The following is a 25,214-nucleotide window of genomic DNA, read 5'->3' as shown; positions in this document are numbered from 1 at the left end:
TGATTAGGATCTCAAAGAAAATCGACATGAATTATGTTCCAGACAAATATCTAAAACTGGAATTAAAATCGCTCTTTAAAGAAATTCAGATCAACAAACTAATAACCAAATACCATACATTTTAATGTACTATTAAATCAACTATGTAATGCACAACTTATATAGTAGGTACTAATGCAACCATAAACTAAGATGTTACAAACTTCTTCGAACCCACGAAATGAAAATCGGGGCGATAAACTTAATTATATTGAACCAAAAAAATTACATGCACATTTACAAATATGGTGTGGTAAAATTAAACATTTCTCAATGGTATACATTCTTTTTTCAATCCGTGTCGGTAACATCGTTAATACAATCTTGATTTATATGCACAGTTCACGAGATAATACCTTTGTAGTTCAACCTTTTTGTACAAGTAAATCGGTGTTCTGATTCTTTGGGTGAAATCGGTGTTTTTAAATAAAAATGATAAAAACTACGCCCATTTTTACTGAAATCAAATCTGCACTGAAAGTAATATTTGAAGGAGTTTTAAGTAGGTACCTATTGTATGAAAGGAGGTTGATACGCATTTATTTCAAATTCAAATATCGAATTCTATCTTTACGCAGCTCTATAATTATAATAGGAGATCCCACCTCTATGACTAAGCCGACTATCGACCTTTGCCCCACATTTAAAACAACAAAAAAAACCGTTAGCACTACAAACTATTATAATTTATGCTCTTGATTATACGTTCAGTAATAGTTTATTTTACGGTTATTATATTATTCGGACGCGTAAGGTCAGATCATGAGCATTGATTGACCTGAGTACAAGTGACCCTGCCTTGGTTCAGTGCACTCCATGCGTGACTTCATCAATCGATGAGGATTTGAATATGGAATTGGCATGATTAGGCCTTGTCATAAAAGTGATGATTGCATTTTCGTGAATGTGAAATTAAATACGTAGTTTATAAACTTTTAAAATAAAAACTCGTAAGTATAGTATGTAGTATAATGTTACTTAGTTTTTTTAGGGTTTAACGTTCAAAAGGCTGACTTTAAGAGATAGTAGTCTCGGAAATAGTAGATAACACAAGACACGGAAATATGAAATTTTTTATCCATTCTGTAATCTAGTCATTTTACAAATAGTTTTAAATATACGTGATAACGTAAAAAAAAACGGTATTTAGATACAATTATTATATCAATAACTTTTAACCCACATTCCATTGAATTATTAGAGACTCATCTATACGTCAATCATGCCAACACTACAATAAATAGTAATTGTTATTTTGACACTAATTGTTACGATTGATATGAAGTGTCAGTCATATTGATGGTCAAACACAAACATCTAGAATGGAGGTCACTAGTTTAATAGAAGATTCATTTATCAATGTAGATGAATGGACGAATTCATTATTGAATTTATACGGCTCAAATAACTTAGAGCTTACGGTACTGCATAGTATGGTAGTGTGTCACTGGTAGTTCGTCACAGGTATGATATTTTGGAACAGTTATTGTATTTAGTTTGGTTTAACTAAATACATAACTTAAATAAAAAAAATAACTTAAATAGTATTAAGTAATAACATAATTTCACCACATGTTGAACACATAATAAAATTAAATATGAAATAATATTACAAAAAAAGTTAAAATACAACGTAGAGGTCCTAACCCTAGTACATAACACGCGGATCTAAGACCCAGACACAATATTTTGTAATCCAAATATTAGCATGGCTACCCGTCACGGTTACACATTTCACATCACTAATAACGGACTGTCAACTTCATAATAGCCCATTATTTAGAAAAAAAAAAAACAAGTTTAAAAAAAGAACTTATGTCATAAAGATGCATATCATTATAATGAGTAGCGGTGGGTTACTAGATAAAGCGGTCAATTCCAAACTTTTTGGTCAAGTTCTCACTTTCTCGTTTACAATATGTTTTGTAAAGAACTTGAATGCCGCTTTTGAAGATGCCGTATGTTATGTAATGGTAAAAACGATGGGTAGAGATAGGTTAAAGGTTATATTATGTAGTAACTTTTTTTTCACGGTAAACGCCCAATGGTAGGTTCTGTGGGTGAAATGGGACTATCAGACTAACAGACAAAAAGCCATCCATGCTTAGCTAAATAAAACCTCATATGCGAGCTTTTCTAAATCCTTATATTGCTCGACTTCAGTATTTTTGTCTACATTATTTCATTGGTTAGATACATAGCCTATTTCATACATGACTTACCCCCGCAGTCAGATAAATTTAATGATTACCTACTTAGGTAAGTCACTCCTTAGTGACATACCTAAGTTAAGATTCTCTTAGAAATTCTGCTCTAAGGAACGGCCTAGGTAACCGTTAAATGCCTCTGAGCGTCTCCATAAGAATTTTTTTTCTTAAATCAATGAATATTATGAATACACAGCAATTGGTCCCATTCTGTTATTTTGTCGGTAACAAATTAGGAAATCCGAGTCAAAAAGTAACGCCTACACATAGCTTCCCTTTCTCTCCATTTGCGGAACGGAAACATTTATTTTTGATTATATTGTATATCGTAATAAAATTAATGTACAATTTTATTGTACAGAGTGATGTAATAAATAACGGCAAAGGGAAATTGTTTGATTAACTCAGCATTTTGAGGTTTTGTTCGTTGCTTAAGAAAAAACTGCCGATCCGTCATAGATTTTGTTGAAGTTACGTGAACATGGATGTATTTATAGATAAGGTACTTTTTCACTTCGTAATGCTAACAAAATTACCTCTTGCATTGATTAATTATACATTGCATAATATGAAGATGACGGAAAGAGCTGGCCTGCATTTGTACCTGAGTTAAGACTAAGTAGTCGAATATACATTTAAATAGGTAAACCTAATATTTATTTTGACACTGGAAATATAGGCAATTTTCTTAAACTAAAATATTGTGTCAAAATATTGTGTCAAAAAACTCCTCCTGATCGCTAGCAACGGGGAGTGTACCTAATAGGCTGTCGGCATTGTTTCGTTGTATGCAATGTTTACTTAGCCTTTGGCCAAATTAAATTGCCTTACAGAAAGACTAAACCTAACAACTGATGGGTTATTGCAGACGTTCTAATTTACAGCCTCGTTAATTCCACAAGAATCTCCCGATTTCTTAAGCTGAAACACGTTTAATTTCGCCACAGCCATTCTTCACAACAATTAAGTCCTGCCAGTGTTACAACGTACCCCTGTTTCAACCGTCACTTTCACTATGACCCGTGACACTTGCACCACACAATATTTTTCTTTGAAAATATTAGTTTTTGGAGCACCCGTGTTAGTGGGTCGGGTTAGAGGTTAGTAACATAGAGTAAGATTTATCTTATAAAGACGTAATATGTAAAATCTTGTGTTGCAAACATGTGTGATGTAAAGGGGTTTCAATAAAACGTTTTATTTTTTTATGAGAATTTGTGTGTAGCCCTTTGATCCGGTACCTTAAATGCAACCAAGTCACGATCATATCGTAATAATCCCAGCAAATTGGTATCCCAATTAAATATGTAAATGCTGTAAACCAGTGCATTCTTAATTACCTACATGTAATTAATTGCTTCGCTTCAATTATTTGATGAACTAAATACCGAAGTTTGAAAATTAATATAATTGCCCATAACAACGGAGCTAAAGCATAGGTAATAGGTACAAATTGGAAAAAACAATTGTATTCAATCATATATAATCTGAAACGAAACAGAACAAATTCTATTTTCTACGCCACATTTTTCTTTTATTAATATACTGAATTTACACGAGCTCCATATAATTTGTATATGTTATTGTAATCCACATAAAACTTAAAATAAACTTAAATATAAATAATAACTTAAATATTTTTTATATGTACAACTTAAAACTTATAAATTGCATCAAAAAATTGCTACTCGTCGCTGTCACTGGGTAATGTACCCAAAAGGCTGACAGCATTGCCACATTTTATTGCAAATATCCACATTCTATGTATAAAAACTTACAGACTTTTCAATTATAGCAGCATTAGCAGCCTCATAAACCTAATTCATCAAGAAAATAATTATAGGTACCTATGCTCCCACCGTACAATTCTGACCACATTACCAATCCTTTCCAAGCCCTCAATTAATCCGGGGTCGAAAACTCGAAACCCAATCTTCAGTTCCATTCGATTTCATTCCAATTGGATCGAGAAATAGATTTTTAGTAGGAAACATGAACCGCGACCACAAACCACAAACTGGTGGACGAAGGTACCTGCATGTGATGTAATGGCTTCGTTTTCACTTACTGCTGGTTTCTCTATTTGAAATATAGATAAGTACATCGATCTGTGAATAATTTTATCTGTGGAACAACCTACAGAAGATGTTCTTGTTGGTAATAAATATATTTAAACAGGTAAGAATCCCAATTAAACACAGGTAACCTTATTTGTTTAGGCTTGAGTTAGTTATACACTAAGTATATCACTTGCCTTAAGTATCTTCTCAAGTAAATTTTAAAAAAGCTTCAAACTAGGTTTACACCAGTGGTTCTTAACCGGTGGTCCGCGGACCACTGGTGCTCCCTGGAGGCATTCCAAGTGGTCCGCGAAGCTTAGCTTCGCAACATTGCTATTCGTTATCTAACTTTATTTTTATCGACTTATCTATGCGAGCGGGGGTTTTTGCAAAAATAATTAAAATTTCGCGCTCGCATCGCTCGCGTATTCAGACACTCTATTGTTTTTTTATTTGTCAACAAACAAAAAGTTAAGTACGTTTGGGCAAAATTTTACGTAATATTTGGTTTAAGTCCTATAAAAATTTCGCGCTCGCTTCGCTTGCGTATTTGGAAACTACATAGGCAAGTTTTTCTTTCTTTGCATTTACTTATCTAAACAACTGCCGACATGTCTTTAGCTTTAAGTAGTACTGAACCAAAAATTTAGAAATTAGTAAAGACAATGCAGTCACAAAAATCTCATTCAATTAAAATCTGTAACTTAGTTTTTTGCTAAATACTTAATAAAGAAATGAGTGCTAATTATAAAGTATGCTTGTATTGTTAATCAAAGTACTCTCAATGTAGGTAAACCGATGAGGTGGTCCCCGGCAAGACAAACTTTTGGTAAAGTGGTCCCTCATACCAAAAAGGTTAAGAAACACTGGTTTACACAAACAAAGCTTTACAAAACACTTACTTTTCCTCAATAAACCCAAATAGACCAAAATAGAAACATTTTGAAAACGAAGGAGCTTAAAAGTTTAATCAAACAGTAGAAAACAAAACCTTTTTAACCGACTTCCCAAAAAGGAGGAGGTTCTCAATTCGTCGGGATCTTTTTTTTTTTTTATGTATGTTCACCGATTACTCGAAGACGCCTGGACCGATTTGTAAATTTTTTTTTTTTTGTTTGATAGGGTATACCTTCCAAGTGGTCCCATATTCACCAGGTCAGGATCTGATGATGGAAACCCTGAGAAATCGAGGGCAACTTTTGAAAATTGTAGGCGTGCATAGATTACAAATTTGACAATGAGGTGTACGTCTGGTAACACTATGCAGCAGAGAAAGTTTGGAGCTGATCTGATGATGGAGATGAAAGAAGGTCGAGGGAACTCGACAACTGAATATGTAAACTACCTCATGTTTGGGCTTACATTATTTGTATAGACGAGACCTTTGCAACTGTGAAAGTTTGGAGCTGACCTGATGATGGAGACTGAGATTCAGATTACTTCCGAGGCTTGATTCGTGATGAAAAACTTTGACAAGCAAAAAACTCTAATTACTTATTTAATAACACAAATTCTGAACATGCATCAGACCACATATACTTGTATACAAGGTGGTCAGGTCTCATACTCAATGGCGGATTTACAAATTTGCCGCTAGTAGGCCCCTAATGATTGTGAACTTAATGATATTTCTGTCAGTTACCTACTAGATTATTTTTGCAACCCACTATGTACCGAAAAGTTTAATGTTGACCTAACAAGTTTATTTGACAGCGACTTTAAAGCGTATAACCTCTGTAAATTTTAAACGGCTCAGCCGATTTTCATCAAACATGTCTGAGAACGCTTGCCCGTAAAACACCTGTAATACAAAAAAAAAACTAAATTGAAATCGGTTCATTCGTTCGGGTGCTATGATCAGTGGCGGCGTGGCATCGGGTGGCACCCGGGGCGGACTACCTATTGAGCACCCAAAAAAAAAAGACAAAATATAATCACGGACTAAAATTGTAATTGAAGCAGGTACTTAAAAATCGTGTAGAAATCTCCAAAACTCAAAAAAAAAAAGTTTTGGAACAGTATAGTACCAAAACGAGTTAAAAAAAATCCGCCGTAAAGTGAAAAAGTCGCGAGCGGAGCGAGCGCGAAATTTTTTAGTTTTGGGACACAGAAGTACCCAAACAAGTGTGAAAAAAACACTGCAAAGAGAAGAAGCCGCGAGCGTAGCGAGCGCAAAATTTGTGAATTTTGGGACGCAATGATACCTAAACAAATTAGAAAAAATCACTGTCAAATTGTGCGAAATTTTTGAGTCTTGGAACACAAAAATACTCAAACAAGTTTGAAAAAAACCAGTGTAAAGTGAAAAAGTTGCGAGCGCAGCGAGCACGAAATTTTTTGAGTTTTGGGACACAAAAGTCCTCCACCTCCTAAACAGAAAGAAATCGTCAGCGAAGAGCGTCAGTTGTTTTTGCTACTTCGGTGCTTTAACTTTTATTAGATTGAGGACTCGAAGAGCGCAGAGTAAACCAGAAATGATGAAAAAACCGCGAGCGAAGCGAGCGAATTTTTTTATTTATTTTTATTGAAACGCTATTGGAATATTTTAAAATTCATGATCACATAAGCCTAAGTATATGTTTATTACAGTGCGCTTATTAATAGTTTATAATTATTTTTTATAGTAATTATTATTCGTAATATGGATTGTGTACTCGTATAATTATTTAAAAAAAAAAACTGTAAAAAAACAATAGCTAAATTTGCCGCCCTTCCAAATTTGCCGCCCTAGGCACTGGCCTACTTGGCCTATTGGTAAATCCGCCACTGCTCATACTCGTATGATCTACAGTCTACAGGAAACCACAGCATGGCCCGACGTGTAATCATACGTAACTAGACGCTGATGGCAAATTATTGCTACATGCATACATGCATGAATAAAAATAGAAGATAAACAAAGAAAAAGCTACCACATAGATACATCTATAATTTTACAATAACTAGGTACTGAGAGCCATAGAGGTAAGTAACATTTTCAGAGAATATAATTTTCACGCTAAATATCAAAACTATGGGAGATTATAAATAAATTTAATAAACATGATGATAGTCGCAAGAATGATTATAAAATTCATGCAAAAGAACAACCATCAACAATAAGCAGGAAAATGTTACCAGTGTAAACAAATTACTGGACAAGTAGTCTTATGTAATAAGAGAGTAAATTAATGCGACATATGCTAATACATGTAACACGTGTATCGTGTAAATTAGATAATAATCATACAACACATGCCTAATAAAAACAATACCTAATAAGAGTTAATTGTCCTAAAGAAACAGATTTCCACATAGTAAAGGAATCCCTAGAATTTAATGAAAAGTTTAACGAAGATAATATAGGAAATGATGACCTTATAGATAGATAATGGGTTAAATAGTCAAGCTACATGTAAACGCCCATATAAGGCATAAATAACTGCCAACTTGCCCGATACGGAAATAAACGTGCAAATGAAGAAGTCATTGTACTGGCATATAAATAGAAGCCAGTAGTTTTCACGCTTAGAATTTATTATGACTGCAATAATTTTGATGAGGAATTGAAAACAGTAACATATAGGAACGGCTATAAACTGCATTAATGATGAACACTTCGAACAAGGAATTGAAATCCCAGGAAAAGACAGAACCAGTTCTACATCGTAAACTATAACAAGTCAAGACTAAAACATATCCAATATAACGCATGACAGAAACCACTAACCACATCAATGACACGTAATGGCACGTAACTAGTAGCGCCATTATAGCAAATGATTGCAACAGCCGGTCTCCACTCGAATATATTTCCATACATTGCCCGATTGCTTTTACCCACGATCATTTTGTTCCGTCATTACCAACGTTGCAATGTCTGTGTTTGTTTACATTTCATGAACTGAGGTTAGGAGATCATCATCGATTTATTTCTGCCATTAATTTATTCTAGCCTTCTATACCTTTCTTCCTAATCAGTTATCAATCATTACCTAAATCACAGATTATTTACCAAAAATAATTCCACCAAACACAGGTTTTTTTTCTGTAACTGCCTCTTGCTAAAATTATGACCTAATTATCATATTAATTACAGCAAAAGATATATCTATTTTACCATCTATTTCCGTATCAGAGTTTCATGATGTATTACTATATAGCATATTACGAGTAACATGACACATTACAATTGCATTACCAGGTATTAGTCAACTGTCGCAACCATAAAACGCTTTTACTTGCATATTGTCTAACAATGTGTCACAATGTTGAATCGATTGTGAATTTCTCTTATGAATAGTCAATATATTAGAAGTCGAGTGTGAAATATAGATTCCTTTTGATAGGTTTTATCATTCCAGTTGAGTTGTCAGCTGTGATGCTGTGAATGACATAATCTTATTAGCTGTTCCGACAACTTCTTGTTATGACTAAACGGCTCTGCTATGCCACACATTCGGTGTACAACATTAGTACTATCCTCGTATGGGTCTTGCCTAAGCAGCTCAAAACTCTTTTATATCATGAACTACATGTTGTATTACATTTATGACTATAATTAAATTCATAATCTCAAAAATATGACGATCGAATGAACCAGTGTAACAGAAGTTGGTAACTCTAAAAGACACTGATATTTAAAACCTGACAGCAGTGTTGCGACAGGGCTAGACAAAATGTTGAAACATTGCGCAGAAAACTATTTCAATACTGTATAATCATGCAGAAAAAATAAACTAAGTAGTTAGGTAGACAAATAAGTGTACTGCCATCGAAATATGTAGTTCTAAAATCCGGCTCACATCACGCAAAAACCTTCACGAAGTCACAGTCTATTTTTCATTATCTAATTAAATTTATTCAAACAGGAACCGTGTCGGTGGGCTGTATTAGGTAGCATATCTCTTTATTAAACGTCACACACTATTAGTGTACATTGTCACAAGAACATGCAACAACGTCAATCGCCTTTTCTACGCCCACATTATTATCATATTTCTCAGCTACCTGGACATTTACCATGCTGTGACCTTCATTCTAATTAGATTAAATTACAATTAATATTTCCAAAACAGATTCCCATGCATTTACTTCTTTGTTTCAGATGACACAAAGGACCTCAATGCTGAATCATCAGAAATCATCTCAGAGGCTGTGGCGGCTCCCCCTGGTCTGGTTCAACACTATGAGGAACCCGAAGCGGCAGCTACGGACGACCACACTGACCACTCCATAGAGCTTGTTGGTGGCTCACAGACATTCTTCCCGACGTTTGCGAACCTCTTCGAACCCCGCCAGCAAAATAACTTTAGACTCGGCTTCAATAATCAAGAAGGAGCTTACAGTCAAAGGCCAAATTCATACAGATCTCTTCTAAACTATCCTCTATTCGGAGGTTACAACAGAAACGTAGATAACTTCGGTAAACAGAGCACCCCCACGGCAGCCCCACTCGTTGAAGCGAGCTCCAGTTTGCTCGGCTCAGGGAACTTTGGAATCATCAGAGGTGGAACATTCTTTGCTCAGAACGATGAAGATGAATTTGGCGATGGATACAATTCCTACTACAATAATGGTCACGGCAGACCCTCTTACGAACTCGGCTATATCGCTAACCCCAGACCGAATTACAACCAAGACCAATTTGCTAACTTTAGAGATTTCGCCGACATCAATACTCCTTCTAACTCCGCCTACTCCCACTACGTTGTAGTCTATGCGAACAAAAACTCGACGATGGACGAAATTAGCGAAGAGACAAGGAGAGTGGTATCCAAGCCTAAGAACATTATTGAGACGCTAGAGCGAATTGACAAAACTACAAGCGCACCAAAGTTATCGAAAGCCAAATCAAAATTGGAAGCGACGAAGCAAAAAATGTTAAACAAAAAAGAGCAATGGAAGAAAACTAACTCAAAATTCGTCAGCCAAAAACATGATGCAGAAGAACCTTTATTAGCGTTAAGTTAATTTAGTGCAAATACAAAGACTTGCGTAATGTAAGTGATAGAAGTTCCATTAGTGAAGAGTTTGTGTGACAAGCGCAGTCGCACGCCGAGTGTGATGATAGGGAGTTCGCTGTCTAAATTTAATTATAGTTAATTGTAAGTTTGTGGACAAATCGTGTAAATGTTCGGTGCACATGTGACGGATGGTTGGAAACGTTTGATGTAAATGTATAATAATAATGACGAATAATAAATTAATTTTTAAATATAAATCTTATATTTTATTGCTCCAATGGTCCCTGCTATAATTAATTACACATTAATCATACGATTGCTAACGATGTACACAACAAACAACTACCCGCAGTTATCGAATACTCGTATGTTGTAAGTGGACTACGATTACCAAACTGATCTAGATTTAACGAAACAAGGTGTTGCTCATAAAATTAGCTCATTAGGACTCATTAATTATTTAGCGACAAAATAAAGTACATAATATGTAACGTAATTTCTGCAGAATCGGTCATTGATTACCAACGACATTCCCACAACGTGACAATAAATTAGAAATAATTAAGTAATTTCTAGTGTGCGTTAAAACGTACAGTTTTATATTATAACATCAATATAAGTATATCAGAGAGTATAATAGAGTCAACTTGAGATAAAAAATAATAATAACTGTCATACTTAGAAAAATACCATAAAAATACCAAATTATTGAATTGCAGAAAACTAAATTCAAATACCGAATAGCGCCATCTTTTGTCGAGTAGCAAAACGAAATACGCACTAATGTAAACAGCACCATCTATCAACTGTTACAAAAAAGTCTCGCTGTGGTTTTTAGCTGGCGAACATATTTAAACTTTATGTCACTAGATGTCAAAAGCAACGCACCACTTTTAGATGATTAACTATCAATTATTATTAATAATATTTATATACAATTATATATAATATTTTTTATTACATAAACTACCTGCATTGTTTATTATTATATAGTCCTAAATAGAATAAATGAATCATTGCCAGCTTATAAAACAAGTCCGAAGACAACCATAAACAACTGATGATGACAACAACGGTCTAGAAAAAAAAAACAAATGTTTTTAGTCTATTAAAAATGTGCTGCAGACGGCTGAATCTGAAATGATTTTTTCTAGTGAAATTAGCATATTTGCACTATTAAATGAACTAAACAATTGTATACAAGCCGTTTAGTGTTTCTAGTGCTATGAGAACTTAAAAGTTTGCTTTTTATTGTGTAATTTGACGTATTTGAAGGACCATGTACTCCGGCAGAGATGCCGCAAATACTGCGTATCCCACGCAGTGGGCTTTGAATCCCACTGCGTATCAAAATGTTGATACTAGTCACGTTGACTGGGCTGCTTTAGCTCAACAATGGATTGCTATGAAGGAAGCGGCGGCGATCGTGGCCGCGCCGCCGCCTCCGAACATCAGGGCCGAGGAAGAGGGCGAAGCGCCGATGGAGGTTGAAAACCCGGATAACAATTCGGATGGGCCCGCCGGCGCCGAGTGGAACTCAGCAACAAATTCGTGGTCAGGCACTTGGAACCAATGGGGTATGGTTACACATTCAATGATCAGTGGGACACAGCATTGTTCATCTACTCATTCTGGTGTTGACCAAAAACATTTTATTATTTCATATCCTTACCGTTGATGTTAGTATTTTAATCACAGTAGCAATAATGACATATTATTTATGTTTACTTTGCCCTTGCGGCCACCGTCTGACCAATTTTTGATCACAAATACCTGAATATCCCCTAAGACGACCGTTAGCTGTGTTAAAATCCTCTTCAGTGGGCACTTAGCAGTGCCCTCTGTGGTTGATAAGATTATATTTACCTGGCTAACTTCTGTAATAAAGCCTATTCAATGATTCTCACCATATTTCATTAGACAAGGAGTGTTTAGTAAATTAAATGTTTAGCAATAACTTTTAGTAAAAAGCCCAAATACACCTGTTAAACTTTTGACTCTGGTAAAAATATACACTATAATTCAGAAGAGATCTCCAGGATATTTAATTTTATGCACCATATACATACATATATTCCTAGTTATGAAAATACAGCAATTTCGCCTGATAAGAGCCAATCTCAACCACCACCACTGAAAAGGTTAACATAAACACATCACACCATTTACCAAAATTACTACATGACTATTACCTTCCAAGGTTGGGGTTGGTCAGGCTCAGGGCCAGAGCCCAAAATACCCCCAGACCCTACTATAGGTTTGCAACCTATTGTAGATGGATACACCGTGCCGGGGGACGCAGCTGCACCCATTCCTGGGTAAGAATATTTACTTTAATCTGGGTAAATGGTCTCAAAGTTGTGTGGTAGGAATCTCTATCAACAAAAACAAAAATAACCTTGGGTGTTAGAGTACTGAAACCTGCCGATTTAAACTTCAGCGTGCTGAATTAAATTATAAAGATATAAATGCATACAGTTTTTTTATGTGCTCAATACTAGTATGGCTGAATAGCCTAAACTTGACCATAGAACAATATCTAAGATTCTGACCACAAACTTTGAGACTATTTACCTCAACTTCTGCTAACTATGTCCTCATTGATGACTCATAGAATTGTGTAGGTACCTTATTTAGAATGTTTAGTATGTTAACAATATCAACAATGTGTATTGTATATTGGCCAAACCTTAGTTCATCACAGTACCTGATAATTTACTTCTTGTTTGCATATCTCAAGGTCAATACTTATTATATTATTGATAAATTTTAGTCTGGAAATACATGGTATAAAAAACTTTCATGGAGGTGACATACATAGCAAACATAGATATCTAAGATAGCCAACTCTTATTAACTAAATTAGAAATCTACTGAATTATAAAGGCATGTCCAAGGACAAGGTTATTTCACTACTAGTAATTTTAAAGTAATGAATTGATCAATATCAGTTGGTCAGTCTTGTAGCTAAAGGCGAATACTTTTATTGGACCACTCCCAAATCCGAGGCAGGCGTAAAATCAGGTGATATGGGATTGATTTACTTCTTTTAAAAGTTGAATGATTTTGTCTTAATATACCTGTAATGTACCCAGTTCAGTCAAATGCCTGTTGACCCAGTTAATTCAACAGTGTATCTAAATTACATAACTGATAATATTTTACCGATTTGAGCCCAATATTAGAACATATTGTTAATGAGAATATTTGTGTAGGTACCCCTGAATAAAATGGTATGCTTTGAATGTATATTGCTCAGTCTGAAATAAAAATAGTCTATGGTAAAATTAAACTCTTGTGAAATGTAACATCAGTTCAGCAGACAGACTGTTGATCATAAATTAACTGAAGTGTTCAGATTGAGCAGCCAATTAGAGTTTTGCAATAAATATAAACCAAATTATCTATGTGAACCAATTTAATGTGTTTTTAGAATAGATACTTTTAAAAAGGAAAGATCAGTAATCCTATTTCCTAAAATGTATATTGTCACCAATTATGCATATATCAGAATATGTAAAATGTTTGCAGGATATAGGTATATTAATAAACACAAAGATACAGCAATGATAGCACACAAATGTGAAAGTTAAAATTAATTTCTATGTTTGTACTGGCTGCCTACTCTCTTTAATTACTATGGTCTGGATACTATTTATACTTAACAGTAATTAAATATATTCTTGAGTTTTATTTTAGAACCATCATGTATCAGCTACCTCTCATAGATAATGTATTTAAGTATGTTAGGAAAAGTAGTATCGTACAGAAGTATAACACAGTTACATCAAAACAAAATTGAACAATATCCATCCAGCAATATGCTAAACAGCTGAATGAATACAGCCCCTTTCCTATTGAATATCAATGAGGCATGAATAACTTCTGCGTATATTTGTAACGATCAAATCGATTTTTACACTGCAATGCCACGTTTTTACTTAAAATAATAACTGTTTGTCGCAGTTAGAGTTACGCCCGCTTAATGGGGGGAACAAGTTCACGTACCCAGATGAATTGGCACTCCGTTATTACATATAATCGTTTCAAAGGGTCCTCTCTTACAAGGGAACTCTCATAACACGATAGTTCAGCTGTTTAAAAGTGAAGGCATAACGAACTTTTATTCCCATATGTTATTAAGGCAGCATTGAAAAATTACACATTTCTAAAGCTTATTTTTCCATCAATAACACTTGGAAACTGACAGACCTAATAACCATGTACCGTAGCCTTGAAAAATGCCCGACAGAAATAGAAAGAAAACATTGCCTATTTGAAATGGCATAGTTCAAATATTAAATTATTCTCGTAGTAGTAGATCGCGTGTGAGCAAGCCAAAGCTATTTCAAGAATTTCAGTAACATTGTCAGACAACATAAATGCGTAATCTACAGCAGACGGGTGAATGTTTTAGTATCGCCTTCATGCGTATTGCTGATGCAAATTCAGTGAAACTAATTCACAAAGTATACTGCACTACTGAATCGTTAGAAGTGCTACTCTCTAAACACATCACAATAATACACATTTTAAAGGGCATCGAGGTTATTTATCATGAATACGTCCGCTCCCGCTTGGCACTTCAGCACTGATCTAGGACTGCGAAAAATGTGCAGTGCACGTAATAAAGATCAATAGTACTATCAAGAAACCACTTTCATTAAGAAGTCTGAATGCAGATCATAGCACCCTTATTCTGTCTTCTACCCTTTAACCTAATCAGTACCCACCTAACATACTCTAATAAACACAAAAACCACAGCTACACAACGGGCGCGCCGGCACCAACATTCCAGCATGGCTACTGGACCGCGCCTCAGGTGGAGCAAGCCAACAACAGCCGAGGCAGCAGTTCCAGTCGCGATCGACGCTCCAAGAGCAAGAACAGAGACCATAAACCTTCGAGAAGTTCTCGATCACAGAGGTAATGAATGGAGTATTTGAATACCTTTAAGACCAGCTGCTAGACTTAAGTTTCTACTCTACTCGGTTAAGGTGCTTTTGAAAAGAGCGTTAGTGTGTACGCTCGCTCGCAACACTCATCAGCTACCGCTCTTAGCAGACTACAAAACCTCCGAAATAAGCTGGTATTCTGAAGTTCGCTGTTTGTAACAGAATTTTTTTGAACCAAGTGGTCTATTGCGCAACCAGTCGACTAACTTCAGGCCCGCCTAGTTATTTATTGGAACCATAACAGACTTTCCTCTGTAGTAAGGTTATAGACGATACTGGAGAAAAAATCGTACGACATAGACATATAAAATGCTTTGCATGGATTTGAGGACTAACAGCATACATAAACTAATGAGGTCATCGCAGACAACATACTTATGCGTTCCGTGTCCCTATGCTAAAATAACAGTGCCTTGATTATCTGAAACCTAAACAGTCAAAACAATAACTAAAAATATTTATGCTCACTGGCCGTTAAGATTTTTCCATTATGAGTTTTATAACCATATATGATGACCTGATTATATGAACTAGCAACGTATATGTATGTGTGAAAAAAATTGTCACAAATAACACTGATTATTATAGACTTATGAAGTAAAACCTAGGTAGTTCGCATTGAATAAAACTACATTAAGTATACGGTCGACCTTGCAAAATAATGTAAATCAAGAGGTTTCAACCATGGAACTGTATTTTCTTTAATATTATGGAGATTTAAGAACAAAAAAATCCAGGCCACTTGTTATCTGTCTCATTATGTATAGAGACTTGAGCATAAAATATGAGGAATTCTATTGAATAAATCCTCAATTTACTATAATAGGTTGAACATGAATTTTTGAATGCTGAGTGTAATCTAACGTACTACCTATAAACCTAGTAATGCTTAGATTAGATATTGCCTATTAAGAAAATGTTATTAAAACGTTTATCCATGTATACCCAGTCATACCTTCAGTCAATTTAGGACTAAAATAGTTAATTTACCCTGATGCTTAACTTTATGCCTAAAAGTCAATTTACAAACCCACAAATCCTAAGCTTTTTTCTAATTTCTAATTTTTCTATTCTCTTTTTCTTATAATTTCTTAAATTTACTTTTCAGAGAAAAAGCCCCCGTGATAGCACCGGTGATCGAGCCAATAGTGATGCCCACAGCTATACCGTCGTCTACCATAGACGCAGCTAAACGAAGACAGCTTCCCGCCTGGATTAGAGAAGGTATACCCTACACCTATAATATGCTCTATCTATATCATTATCTATTTACATGAGATCTCTTTCCGATCGTGTTTATTTCCGACCCATCGGGCTATGATAATGAAGAAATAGTGAATGCACCTGCATAAATGCTTGTGCACTGTAATATGTTCTACACAGCTGGCTGATCTCCTTATATTTCCTGGAGTCCATTATATTTTACAGAAAATTGTAATCAAGATCTTATTGCCTAAATCTCACTATTTGGTGTTTATTGTTAGGATATGTTATATCATTGAACTTTCAAATCGCAATTGACGTAGAGAAATTGAGTAATTCGGGTGCTGGTAGATACTAAACCTGCCATGATAAGATATACTCTAAAGGAGTGTCCAAATAGAGAAACCATGTTACGTGATATTTCAAGGACAGAACGCTGCCGCACCTCGCACGTTTTCCACGCTATGTTAGGACACACCTTTATTCAATCACGTACAACACCCAGACTTGTCGAACCAAGGATGAGTCAATGGGCAGTCCAACCCTGACACAAAAAGCTCTGAGTAGTCTATGTTCCATCTATACGTATATTTAGAAGATTAGTTGTGTTACTGATTTAACCCTAAGTTCACCGACAAGATAAACGGCAATTTCCTCAAAACAATTGTTAACCATGAATTTTAACGTTCAGTTTTCACCACAGGCAGTTGTATGTTACTGCAACACAAAATAAAACCTCCTATATTTATTTGTAGGACTAGAAAAAATGGAACGCGAGAAACAGAAGGCGATAGAGCGTGAACAAGAGCTGAAGTTACGGGAACAAGCAGAGAAAGAGAAGAAACGATTAGAAGAGGAAGAATTAGAAAGAATGAAAGCCGAGGCTGGGGGTCAGCCTGTGTTGCCGCCTAAGAGCAAATTCGTTAGTATATCTGAAACTATCCATAATTTCAGTATGTCCATTGGCCACTAGATGAAAATTAGAACGTCGTAAAAAATTAGACATTCAAGCTAGTTTAGATGCAGTTGTAAAAGATGAAAAATAAAGTAACATATTGGTCTAACTGTAAATATTCTACAAGAACTAATTAAGTTTCTAGTCAAACTAGTCTATGAAGGTCAGATACACAGTTTCTCTCTAAACAAACCTGATATTATGTTCTATCCCTGCTATGCTCTATCTCTACTCTATCTCACTAAGGCTACCCCACAGATATTTAAAAAGAAAAGCTTTTTAGTGAATCTGTGTTATAAACTGTACTAAGTATATTAGTCGTCAAATGCGAATGTAAAATACAGAAATCTACACAGCATAGAACGCATAATACATGTCAAATGGCAAACAATTAAAGTAACTTTGAAACGTCCAGTTATATGCAGGAAGTGCTGGCAGATATTCTTGGCTAACATCGGTTTGTTGGCCAATTCAAATCTCAGATTTAGTTTAACTGGACTGACAAGACTGGGATAATTGGACTGAAATAGTTAGCTGGATATGAATAGAAAAGGTGTTATTTTATCTTTGTTGTAATTTCGAATGTATGTGGATATAGATAGTTAATTAATGATGTTTCAAAAGTCTAGTTACTAAAATTTGCGTCTTAGTTACGAATAATTTAGCCACTTATGTCTGTTTTGGAAATTCCTTTTACAAAGCAATATTGCGCAATTCATTTAAATTTTTTATCATTTAGGATAACTGCAGGCATTTTTTGTGCTAAACAAACTTTGGTCCTAAATACTAATTGACTTGCCTAATTTAATAAGGGAACAAATATAATGACCACCATAAAATGCTTTGATACCCTTAGTTTTGTAACCAGAAATATCTACTGAACACCAGAAAAATAAAGTCTAAAAATGTAATAGTACCAGCTATTTTAGTCACGACTTCACTTTAAATTGTATTCGACCACCAAATTTAGTAAATGATCACCAACTCTTGACGACCAAATTAATGTATTATTTTTGCCTAAATAAGTCACTGTGATTGCCATAAAATGTAGGCTTATTACCAAATAAAGTATTATGATGCCATATTAAGTTATGTGTCCGGCTTGCAATGCATGCGTGAGTGTGAGTGACAGGGGAAAATGGAAGAAAATGACATATTGCGCCGACCCCAAGTAAAATTAACAGGGCAGGAGAAAGAAGAAGAAGAATGTGTTTCTCAATACACTCCCTCGAAAACACACTCTTATCGCACTGTTTAGAGGCATGCAATAGACAATTTTCCACCCTAGTGCAGGAAAAGGGTCCCCATAATGTTATAAAATTTATTGTATCAGGCCGAACTTATTTTTTTGGAGTCAGTTTACTTAAACAGGATAGCAAGATGTAAAAACTTTGATTATCATTTTATATTAAAACGCTGGTATAATTTTGATGATCATTTACTACTTTTGGTGATCATTTACTACTTTTGGGATAACAATGATTTATTTGGACTCATTTTGCTTAAATAGGATAGCAGAATTTAAAAACTTTGGTTATAATCTTACTTTAAAATGGTGGTCTAATTTTGGTGATCATTTACTATTTTTGGCTGACGCATGATTTATTTTGGAGTAATTTCACTTAAATAGGATAGCAAAGTGTTAAAACTTTGGTTATAGTTTTACATTAAAATGCGAGTTTCATTTTGGTGATCATTTACTATTTTTGTCTGCTATTTGTTACTATATCTGGTGATCAGTTAAACATAAGCCATTTAATAATTACTTACCATGAAGGTGAATATCAAAACGTTTTATAATTAGATGAAATCGTACCGTATGATTCAAATATCCTTGAAATCAACAATAGGGTCGATGGCACCTGACAAGGTCGATGAATGACAAAACCAGTGGACTAACAAAAGTTTGTACAAACTAGAGACGTTCCTGCGTATACCTACACTGTAAATCCACATATTATACTCATAGTATTAAGCTGAGGTAACTTTTCACTGTTGGAACGCGCTAATCACAGATTCGCGATCACGATTTAAAAAAAATATTTCAGTGTTATACATATATATCGAGGCTTTTGGCGACTTTTCATTTAAAGAGAGGTTCCCACCGCGGCAAAAAGGCTAGTGTCAATAAAAAATATAACAAACATAGGCTATTGCCCACGGTTTTAACGAATGTGCAAACCAAATCTCATGGAAATAATTTTAGCTTTTAGGGCCGCTTTTACTTTAGTGGGAACACTGGGGGAATGAAAAAAAGGTGTTAACTATGTAGTTGCTACATAAAAAATCTCCTATCATTTCCCTGTACATTGTAACATGTAATTATACCCAGGAATCGGATTCGGAAGGAGAAGAGCCACAGAAGGAGGAACCACCATCATCAAGCCCTGTGAAGGAGGAGGTCGTAGAAGAATTTCCACCTGTTCCTGAGGAGAAAGAGGAACCTCCTCCTCTCATTAAGAGGAGTAAAGAGGAGATCATGCAAGAAGTGGTGAGTTAAATGTGTGACGCGCAAACTAACGCGTGTATGGTGCACGGCACCTTACAATTCGGTAATGGGCTATACCAAAGTATATTGATATTGAGTTTACTTGGTACTGAATAATGACGGCTTACGGTGTATTACTGTCTAATATCATAATATAATGTGAGTAAAGTCAAAATCATACTTGATATGGTAAAATTGCAGATAAAATATTTTGTAAATAAAAATTATAATATATTAAGATCCTGAGGGTGATAGTACTGATTAACTACGGTTCAGTTAATATACTTAATATTAATTAAGGCCCATTATCATAAATATTCGACTGTTTACCATGAAAAGGGTTTTATACCGTAATTAATTTTTAATTCTAAAAACCCTTAAAGAATATTAACGAACCTAAGCTCAATGTGGTCCAAGGTTTTTGTGTAACTTTGAGACTAAGACTTGAATCTTAAAAAAAATAATTATGCACATGCACATTAATTAAAAGTAGTCCAAGGGCTTAATTTAACTATGATACTGGAAAAGGGGGCTAACATAGCAAAATGTTCTCAGATGCTTGCAGTCCGTCGTTCCCTCACAGAGATCCTCCTCGAGGTGACGGACCAGGAGATCCAAACGGTGAGCCAAGAAGAATTGGCCCGATATAACGCGCTACAAGGTATTACCACTCATCTAAGCTTATACCAAACGGACCCAAGACATTACTTTGTACGGGAAACTGTCGCCTACTGACTTACTGTGATACAGAGAGACAATACCGTCCTATGGACACGAAGAATTGTGATGTGATTAAATGTGTTTAATTTCAACGCTAATAAAGTCTTATTTCAGATGTTGCCTGGTGATATTGAATACATGTGGTGTGTTATTAATGTTGGTTTTATTTATATGGTAAAAGCGTCGCGCCTCAACGCCATGAAGGCGAGCAAGTCGAAGGCATTGGCCGCTATCGCCAGTGGGCTCGGTGAGTGCAGTCCCTAATGCCCCTCACACACAAATATCTCGCAAACTCAACACAAATACTACAAAAATAATTAAATTTAAGAGAATTAAACAAACATGGAATATTACCAGCTGAATGAATGGAATAGTTTGCCAGATATTTGCGTAAAAAAAACATAAATGGTGGTTTTTCTCCAAACATTGCAGAAAAACTATCAAAAGTGTTGATATGTTTGTTCTGAACCGCCATGTATGTTACTCAAGTTTCTCATTTCAGCCCAGCATCATTATTAGTAATTTAGTATTGACCTAATTGGCAATACATTGTAACAACAGTGTTTAAATGCATTGTTTTTAGTGGATAATTGGTAAGATTGTACAGAATTTATTATAGATGTTAAACCTACATAATAATTATAAACATTTATGTAAAATTTGTTTTATGTAAATGATTTATTTAAGGAACCTTTGTATACTGTTTGTGTGATTTATTTTTTTGAAGGTCTTAGTCGTTATCGATGTTTTCTTGAAAAAAAAAACTGTTAGTTCTCTATAGATGCTCCATAGTCGTTATTTTATTTACCGTTGTAATCCTTGTTTCATTTCAACAAAAAAAACTAGGTACATACACAAACATGTCTTCTAACGGCTATTCCCAGTATTCTATCAACTAGTGATTTGCTTAGAGATAGAATTTTGATATTAGCTTCATACAAGGAATGTCAAATTCCTATCTCTAGTAACAAAACAAAAGATAGACAGAATATTGGGCACGGCCGTAAATGCTATTGTAGTAGGTGGGATTGTTTCTGACGTCATTTGTTCGTATGTGGCGTGTACTATTGTGGCGTGTATGTGTGCAGGGCTGGGCGCGTACGAGAGCAGCAGCGACGACAGCGACGAAGAGGAACAAAACGACCTGTCTGATCAACAGCTGCAGGTAAATCTCTCACTACATATAAAAATTAATCCCCATGTCGCTTGATCACGTCTTCACGTGTGAACGGCTGAACCGATTACCTAAGCTGAAAATTATAGGGGAGGCTAGACATAGGATATTTTTGTCACCATCCGCCTACGGAAAGCAGTTATCGGGACGTGGGTCAAACCGCGGGCGGCAGTTATCGGAACGTGGGTCAAACCGCGGGCGGCAGCTAGTATTAAGTTATTAAGTACCTAATATAAAAAGAGAAAAAAAAATAGTTTGTTCTCAAAAGTACTGAACCTAGTTCACACTAGGTTCAGTAGTTTTTTCGCAATTTGGTCACAATTAACTCAATTGTAAACCCAAAAACTGTCCCAGTGAGGTACTTTTTTATTATACTCAATGACTGCACAGAATCTGATGTCCCGGTTGAGAACAATAGATGACCGCTGGTACAACTGAGCATATCCGTGATTAATTGGGTCGATTTAATTATTACGGTAGCACTATCTTATCTGACCGACATCTATGAAAATAAACTGTAGGTACTCATTTAGTACATTTGACAAAATGTGTAGTCAATCAACATTTTGTAAAGTTGTATGTCTATGTAGCCGACACATTTTTATTTGATAACGATACGGATTTACGATAGCTATGCGCATGACCTTACGTGGAATAACTATATTGCGTATTGACGATAGATATAATAGAAATTGCTGCGTAATATTCAATGAACTGATAAATTAATAATTCAGGTCTTATAGCAATATATATGTACATCGTTCAAAAATATCTGAAATATTAGATTTCATGATGCTATTTAAAATCCATTAGTTTATAAATACCAAAGCGCAATCATAGTGAATATTATACAGACCGAATCAAAAGATAGAATTCCGCTCGTGAAGCGTAAGAAAACAATTCTATTGTGATTGTGATAGCTATATTTCTTATGATTTATTCCTTTTGTTAAACATTGGAATATCATAACTATTATAATATAGTAAGTAGGAAAATGAGAAATAGCAAAGAGCGCTCTTTCTCATCCATGTATAAGTTATATGGCTGTAAGGTCGATATTATTGTTAAAAATAATACTTCAAAAGAATACAATTTAGAAAAAAGTATAATGTGCAAAGCCAGACGGGTAGCAAGTTCAGTTTCTATTTTAATAAAACCGTGTAATGAATACATCTTATTACCAGGACATCATAAAGCGCAAGAGGTTGGATTTCGAGCGCACTTCGCGGGAGATCGAAGCAGAAGTGAGGCGCGCTGAAGCGAGGGAAGCCACCGAGGATGTCTCCACGCCTAACAACGTCACGCCTGAACGACCACATCGATCACGTTAGTAGTTTTAAGCTTCACCTGAACAAACAGTGTTCTTTACTACAGTAAGCTAGCTAGCTAACTTGGTCCGATATCAACATATTTATTCGGTTGCAGGATCGTCAGCAACACCACCACCAGAAAGCGAAACTCCGGACAAATTACCCGAACGCCGACCTTCCAGGGATAAAAGAAGCACTCATAAGTCCGACAAGGTTGATGGAGTCAGAAAGCTAGATACAATTTTAGAGGAGAAAGCTAAAAAATCGAGTAAAAGGGACCGCACTCCAAGTCCTTATTCCAAAACTCCCAGTAAACCCAACAACAAAGAAAGTTCCTCCTCAACCAGCGATTCTGAAGACGATTCCTCATCCAGTTCGAGCGAATCATCGTCAGAGACAGAACAAGACGTCGTTCAAACTAAGGCCAAAAAACGCAAGCGCAGAGGGTCCAGTTCCAGTGAATCGCGCAGAAAATCAAAAAAAGAAAAACATAGAAAGGAAAAGTCTCACAAATCTAGCGATAGAAGCTACTCCAAATCAAAATACTACGATGACTATGAAAGATCTGACAAGCTTAGGTCAAAGAAAAAAGATGATTACTACGACAGGCATAAATCCTCTAGGAGTAGGGACTACGACAAACACAAGTATAGGGACGACTCCGAAGAGGATCGTCCGAGGAAACGTACGAAGCGATCGCGATCTATAAGCTACGAATCACGCTCGGGACGCAAGAAATCATCGCGGGACAGATCGGAAGAGCGTTCGCGCAAGAGGGACAAGAGGTCTTACGATAGGGACAGCTCCAAACGCGACCGGTCTTACGACAGGTCGGGCCGAGACTACGACAAATACGATAGGTATGAGCGGTCTAGGGACTACGACCGGCGTCGATCCCGCAGCGGCAGTCACTCCCGCCACCGCCGGTGAACATCAGGTTACACATCGAACAGGTTGTACTTCTATCTATTTCGTTATCTTGTGTGTTCAAAAAGTAAACATAAATATTCTGTTCATTATGAATAACAATAAGAAAAGTTAAGTGCTCCAAAATAATTATAATGCAATTAGTTTTTAAGCATATATAATTTTATGTATATACCGATTCTAATTTTATTGTTACTAAAAATAACAAGTCTACCTCGACCTCTTTATCTAACATTGTTGATGGAAAATAGGATGATGTCAGAAATGTTTTTATTCTATTTATTTTAATTTTTGAATGACTGATCACTTTCAAAAATGTTCAAACTGTTCCAATATAAACAAGCCAAGGCTACATGTTGTTTAAACTATTACGATATCGGTTAATCGGACTTGCACGCGTATAGGGAAGTATTTTAAAAACACACATTTAAATTAATTAATATGTAATTGAAAGTACCAACAGTCCAGTCCAAAGTAATTGAGCATATAATAAAAATAAATCACGATGTTGCAATCGTGTACAGCTATACATTGTGTACCTACTTACTACATTGATACTTATGTAATTTTTATATCTGTTGGTTTAATCGTGTCATAGATAACAATGTAAATTTGATACGTCCGAAGTTCGAGTAAGAGAGAGCATCCGCGTGCTATCGCGATAACGTCGTCTGAATGTTTTTGAACGGAATGATCAAGTACCAAATGCATTTCTGGCATCAAGAAAGCTAAGGCTGTGATATATTATTTTTATTTTTCTCTTGCAGGTGGGAGCAATCATTAGTGCGTGCAAGATGTAAATATTAGCCCCTTGTGTATAGTATTTTATAGTGTGCACTATTATTCGCGTATTATTTTAATAAATACCTAATTCACTCTTATGATTTGTTTCATTTTGTCTCCAAACATAAAAAAATTTTTTATTTTTACCTGACACAGTGGGTGGGATACACCTACATAGTAGGTATAATTTTTCATTATGGATCTAGTCAATGTTAACATTCTCCTGGCCTATGTAGTGAGATAGATACATAATGCCCCTTGCTTCACAAAATGCTGATATGAAACATTTTCTCTAAATACAAGGGAGGGCAACGAACAATAAAGGAGTGGGCACATGCTCTTGGGTGTGAACTCACACTAGAGAAGATCTAATGGAGTGTAGCAGTGGACTTACTGCAAGTAATTCACAAACAAGATAAGACTGAAACTTTCCTCATGGTCTCTAGG

The 25,214-nt window shown here is 35.4% G+C and overlaps 2 protein-coding genes across 3 annotated transcripts; both read left to right on the top strand.

Moving 5' to 3' along the window:
- Positions 1-7,895: 7,895 nt before the first annotated feature.
- On the top strand, positions 7,896-10,508 carry LOC124634153. Its single transcript, XM_047169577.1, has 2 exons — positions 7,896-7,953; positions 9,393-10,508. Exons 1-2 carry the CDS (start codon positions 7,896-7,898, stop codon positions 10,256-10,258), a joined length of 924 nt encoding a protein of 307 aa, XP_047025533.1. The 3' UTR covers positions 10,259-10,508.
- Positions 10,509-11,343: 835 nt separating this feature from the next.
- Positions 11,344-24,865, top strand: LOC124633719 (arginine/serine-rich protein PNISR). 2 transcript variants are annotated; one of them, XM_047169031.1, is made up of 12 exons: positions 11,344-11,828; positions 12,527-12,569; positions 15,017-15,178; positions 16,316-16,431; positions 17,166-17,332; positions 19,698-19,856; positions 20,409-20,514; positions 20,755-20,820; positions 21,662-21,738; positions 22,932-23,073; positions 23,173-24,010; positions 24,752-24,865. In XM_047169031.1, exons 1-11 carry the CDS (start codon positions 11,531-11,533, stop codon positions 23,985-23,987), a joined length of 2,151 nt encoding a protein of 716 aa, XP_047024987.1. In that variant the 5' UTR covers positions 11,344-11,530; the 3' UTR covers positions 23,988-24,010; positions 24,752-24,865. The 2 variants fall into 2 exon arrangements, with proteins under 2 accessions (XP_047024987.1, XP_047024986.1); XM_047169030.1 differs by having other exon boundaries at positions 12,452-12,569.
- Positions 24,866-25,214: the final 349 nt, after the last annotated feature.

Source organism: Helicoverpa zea, chromosome 10 (assembly GCF_022581195.2).
Source record: "Helicoverpa zea isolate HzStark_Cry1AcR chromosome 10, ilHelZeax1.1, whole genome shotgun sequence".
Lineage (NCBI taxonomy): Eukaryota > Metazoa > Arthropoda > Insecta > Lepidoptera > Noctuidae > Helicoverpa > Helicoverpa zea.
Note: the sequence above shows the minus strand (reverse complement) of the source record. Positions and strands in the feature narration are given on the sequence as shown.

Coding starts and splice junctions, on each gene's coding strand:
- LOC124634153 (XM_047169577.1), top strand. CDS start 7,896: ATGAACACTTCGAACAAGGAATTGAAATCCCAGGAAAAGACAGAACCA. Junction 7,954..9,392: donor GACAGAACCAGTTCTACATC/GTAAACTATAAC, acceptor TCTTTGTTTCAG/ATGACACAAAGGACCTCAAT.
- LOC124633719 (XM_047169030.1), top strand. CDS start 11,531: ATGTACTCCGGCAGAGATGCCGCAAATACTGCGTATCCCACGCAGTGG. Junction 11,829..12,451: donor AGGCACTTGGAACCAATGGG/GTATGGTTACAC, acceptor TTACCTTCCAAG/GTTGGGGTTGGTCAGGCTCA. Junction 20,821..21,661: donor CGCTATCGCCAGTGGGCTCG/GTGAGTGCAGTC, acceptor GTATGTGTGCAG/GGCTGGGCGCGTACGAGAGC.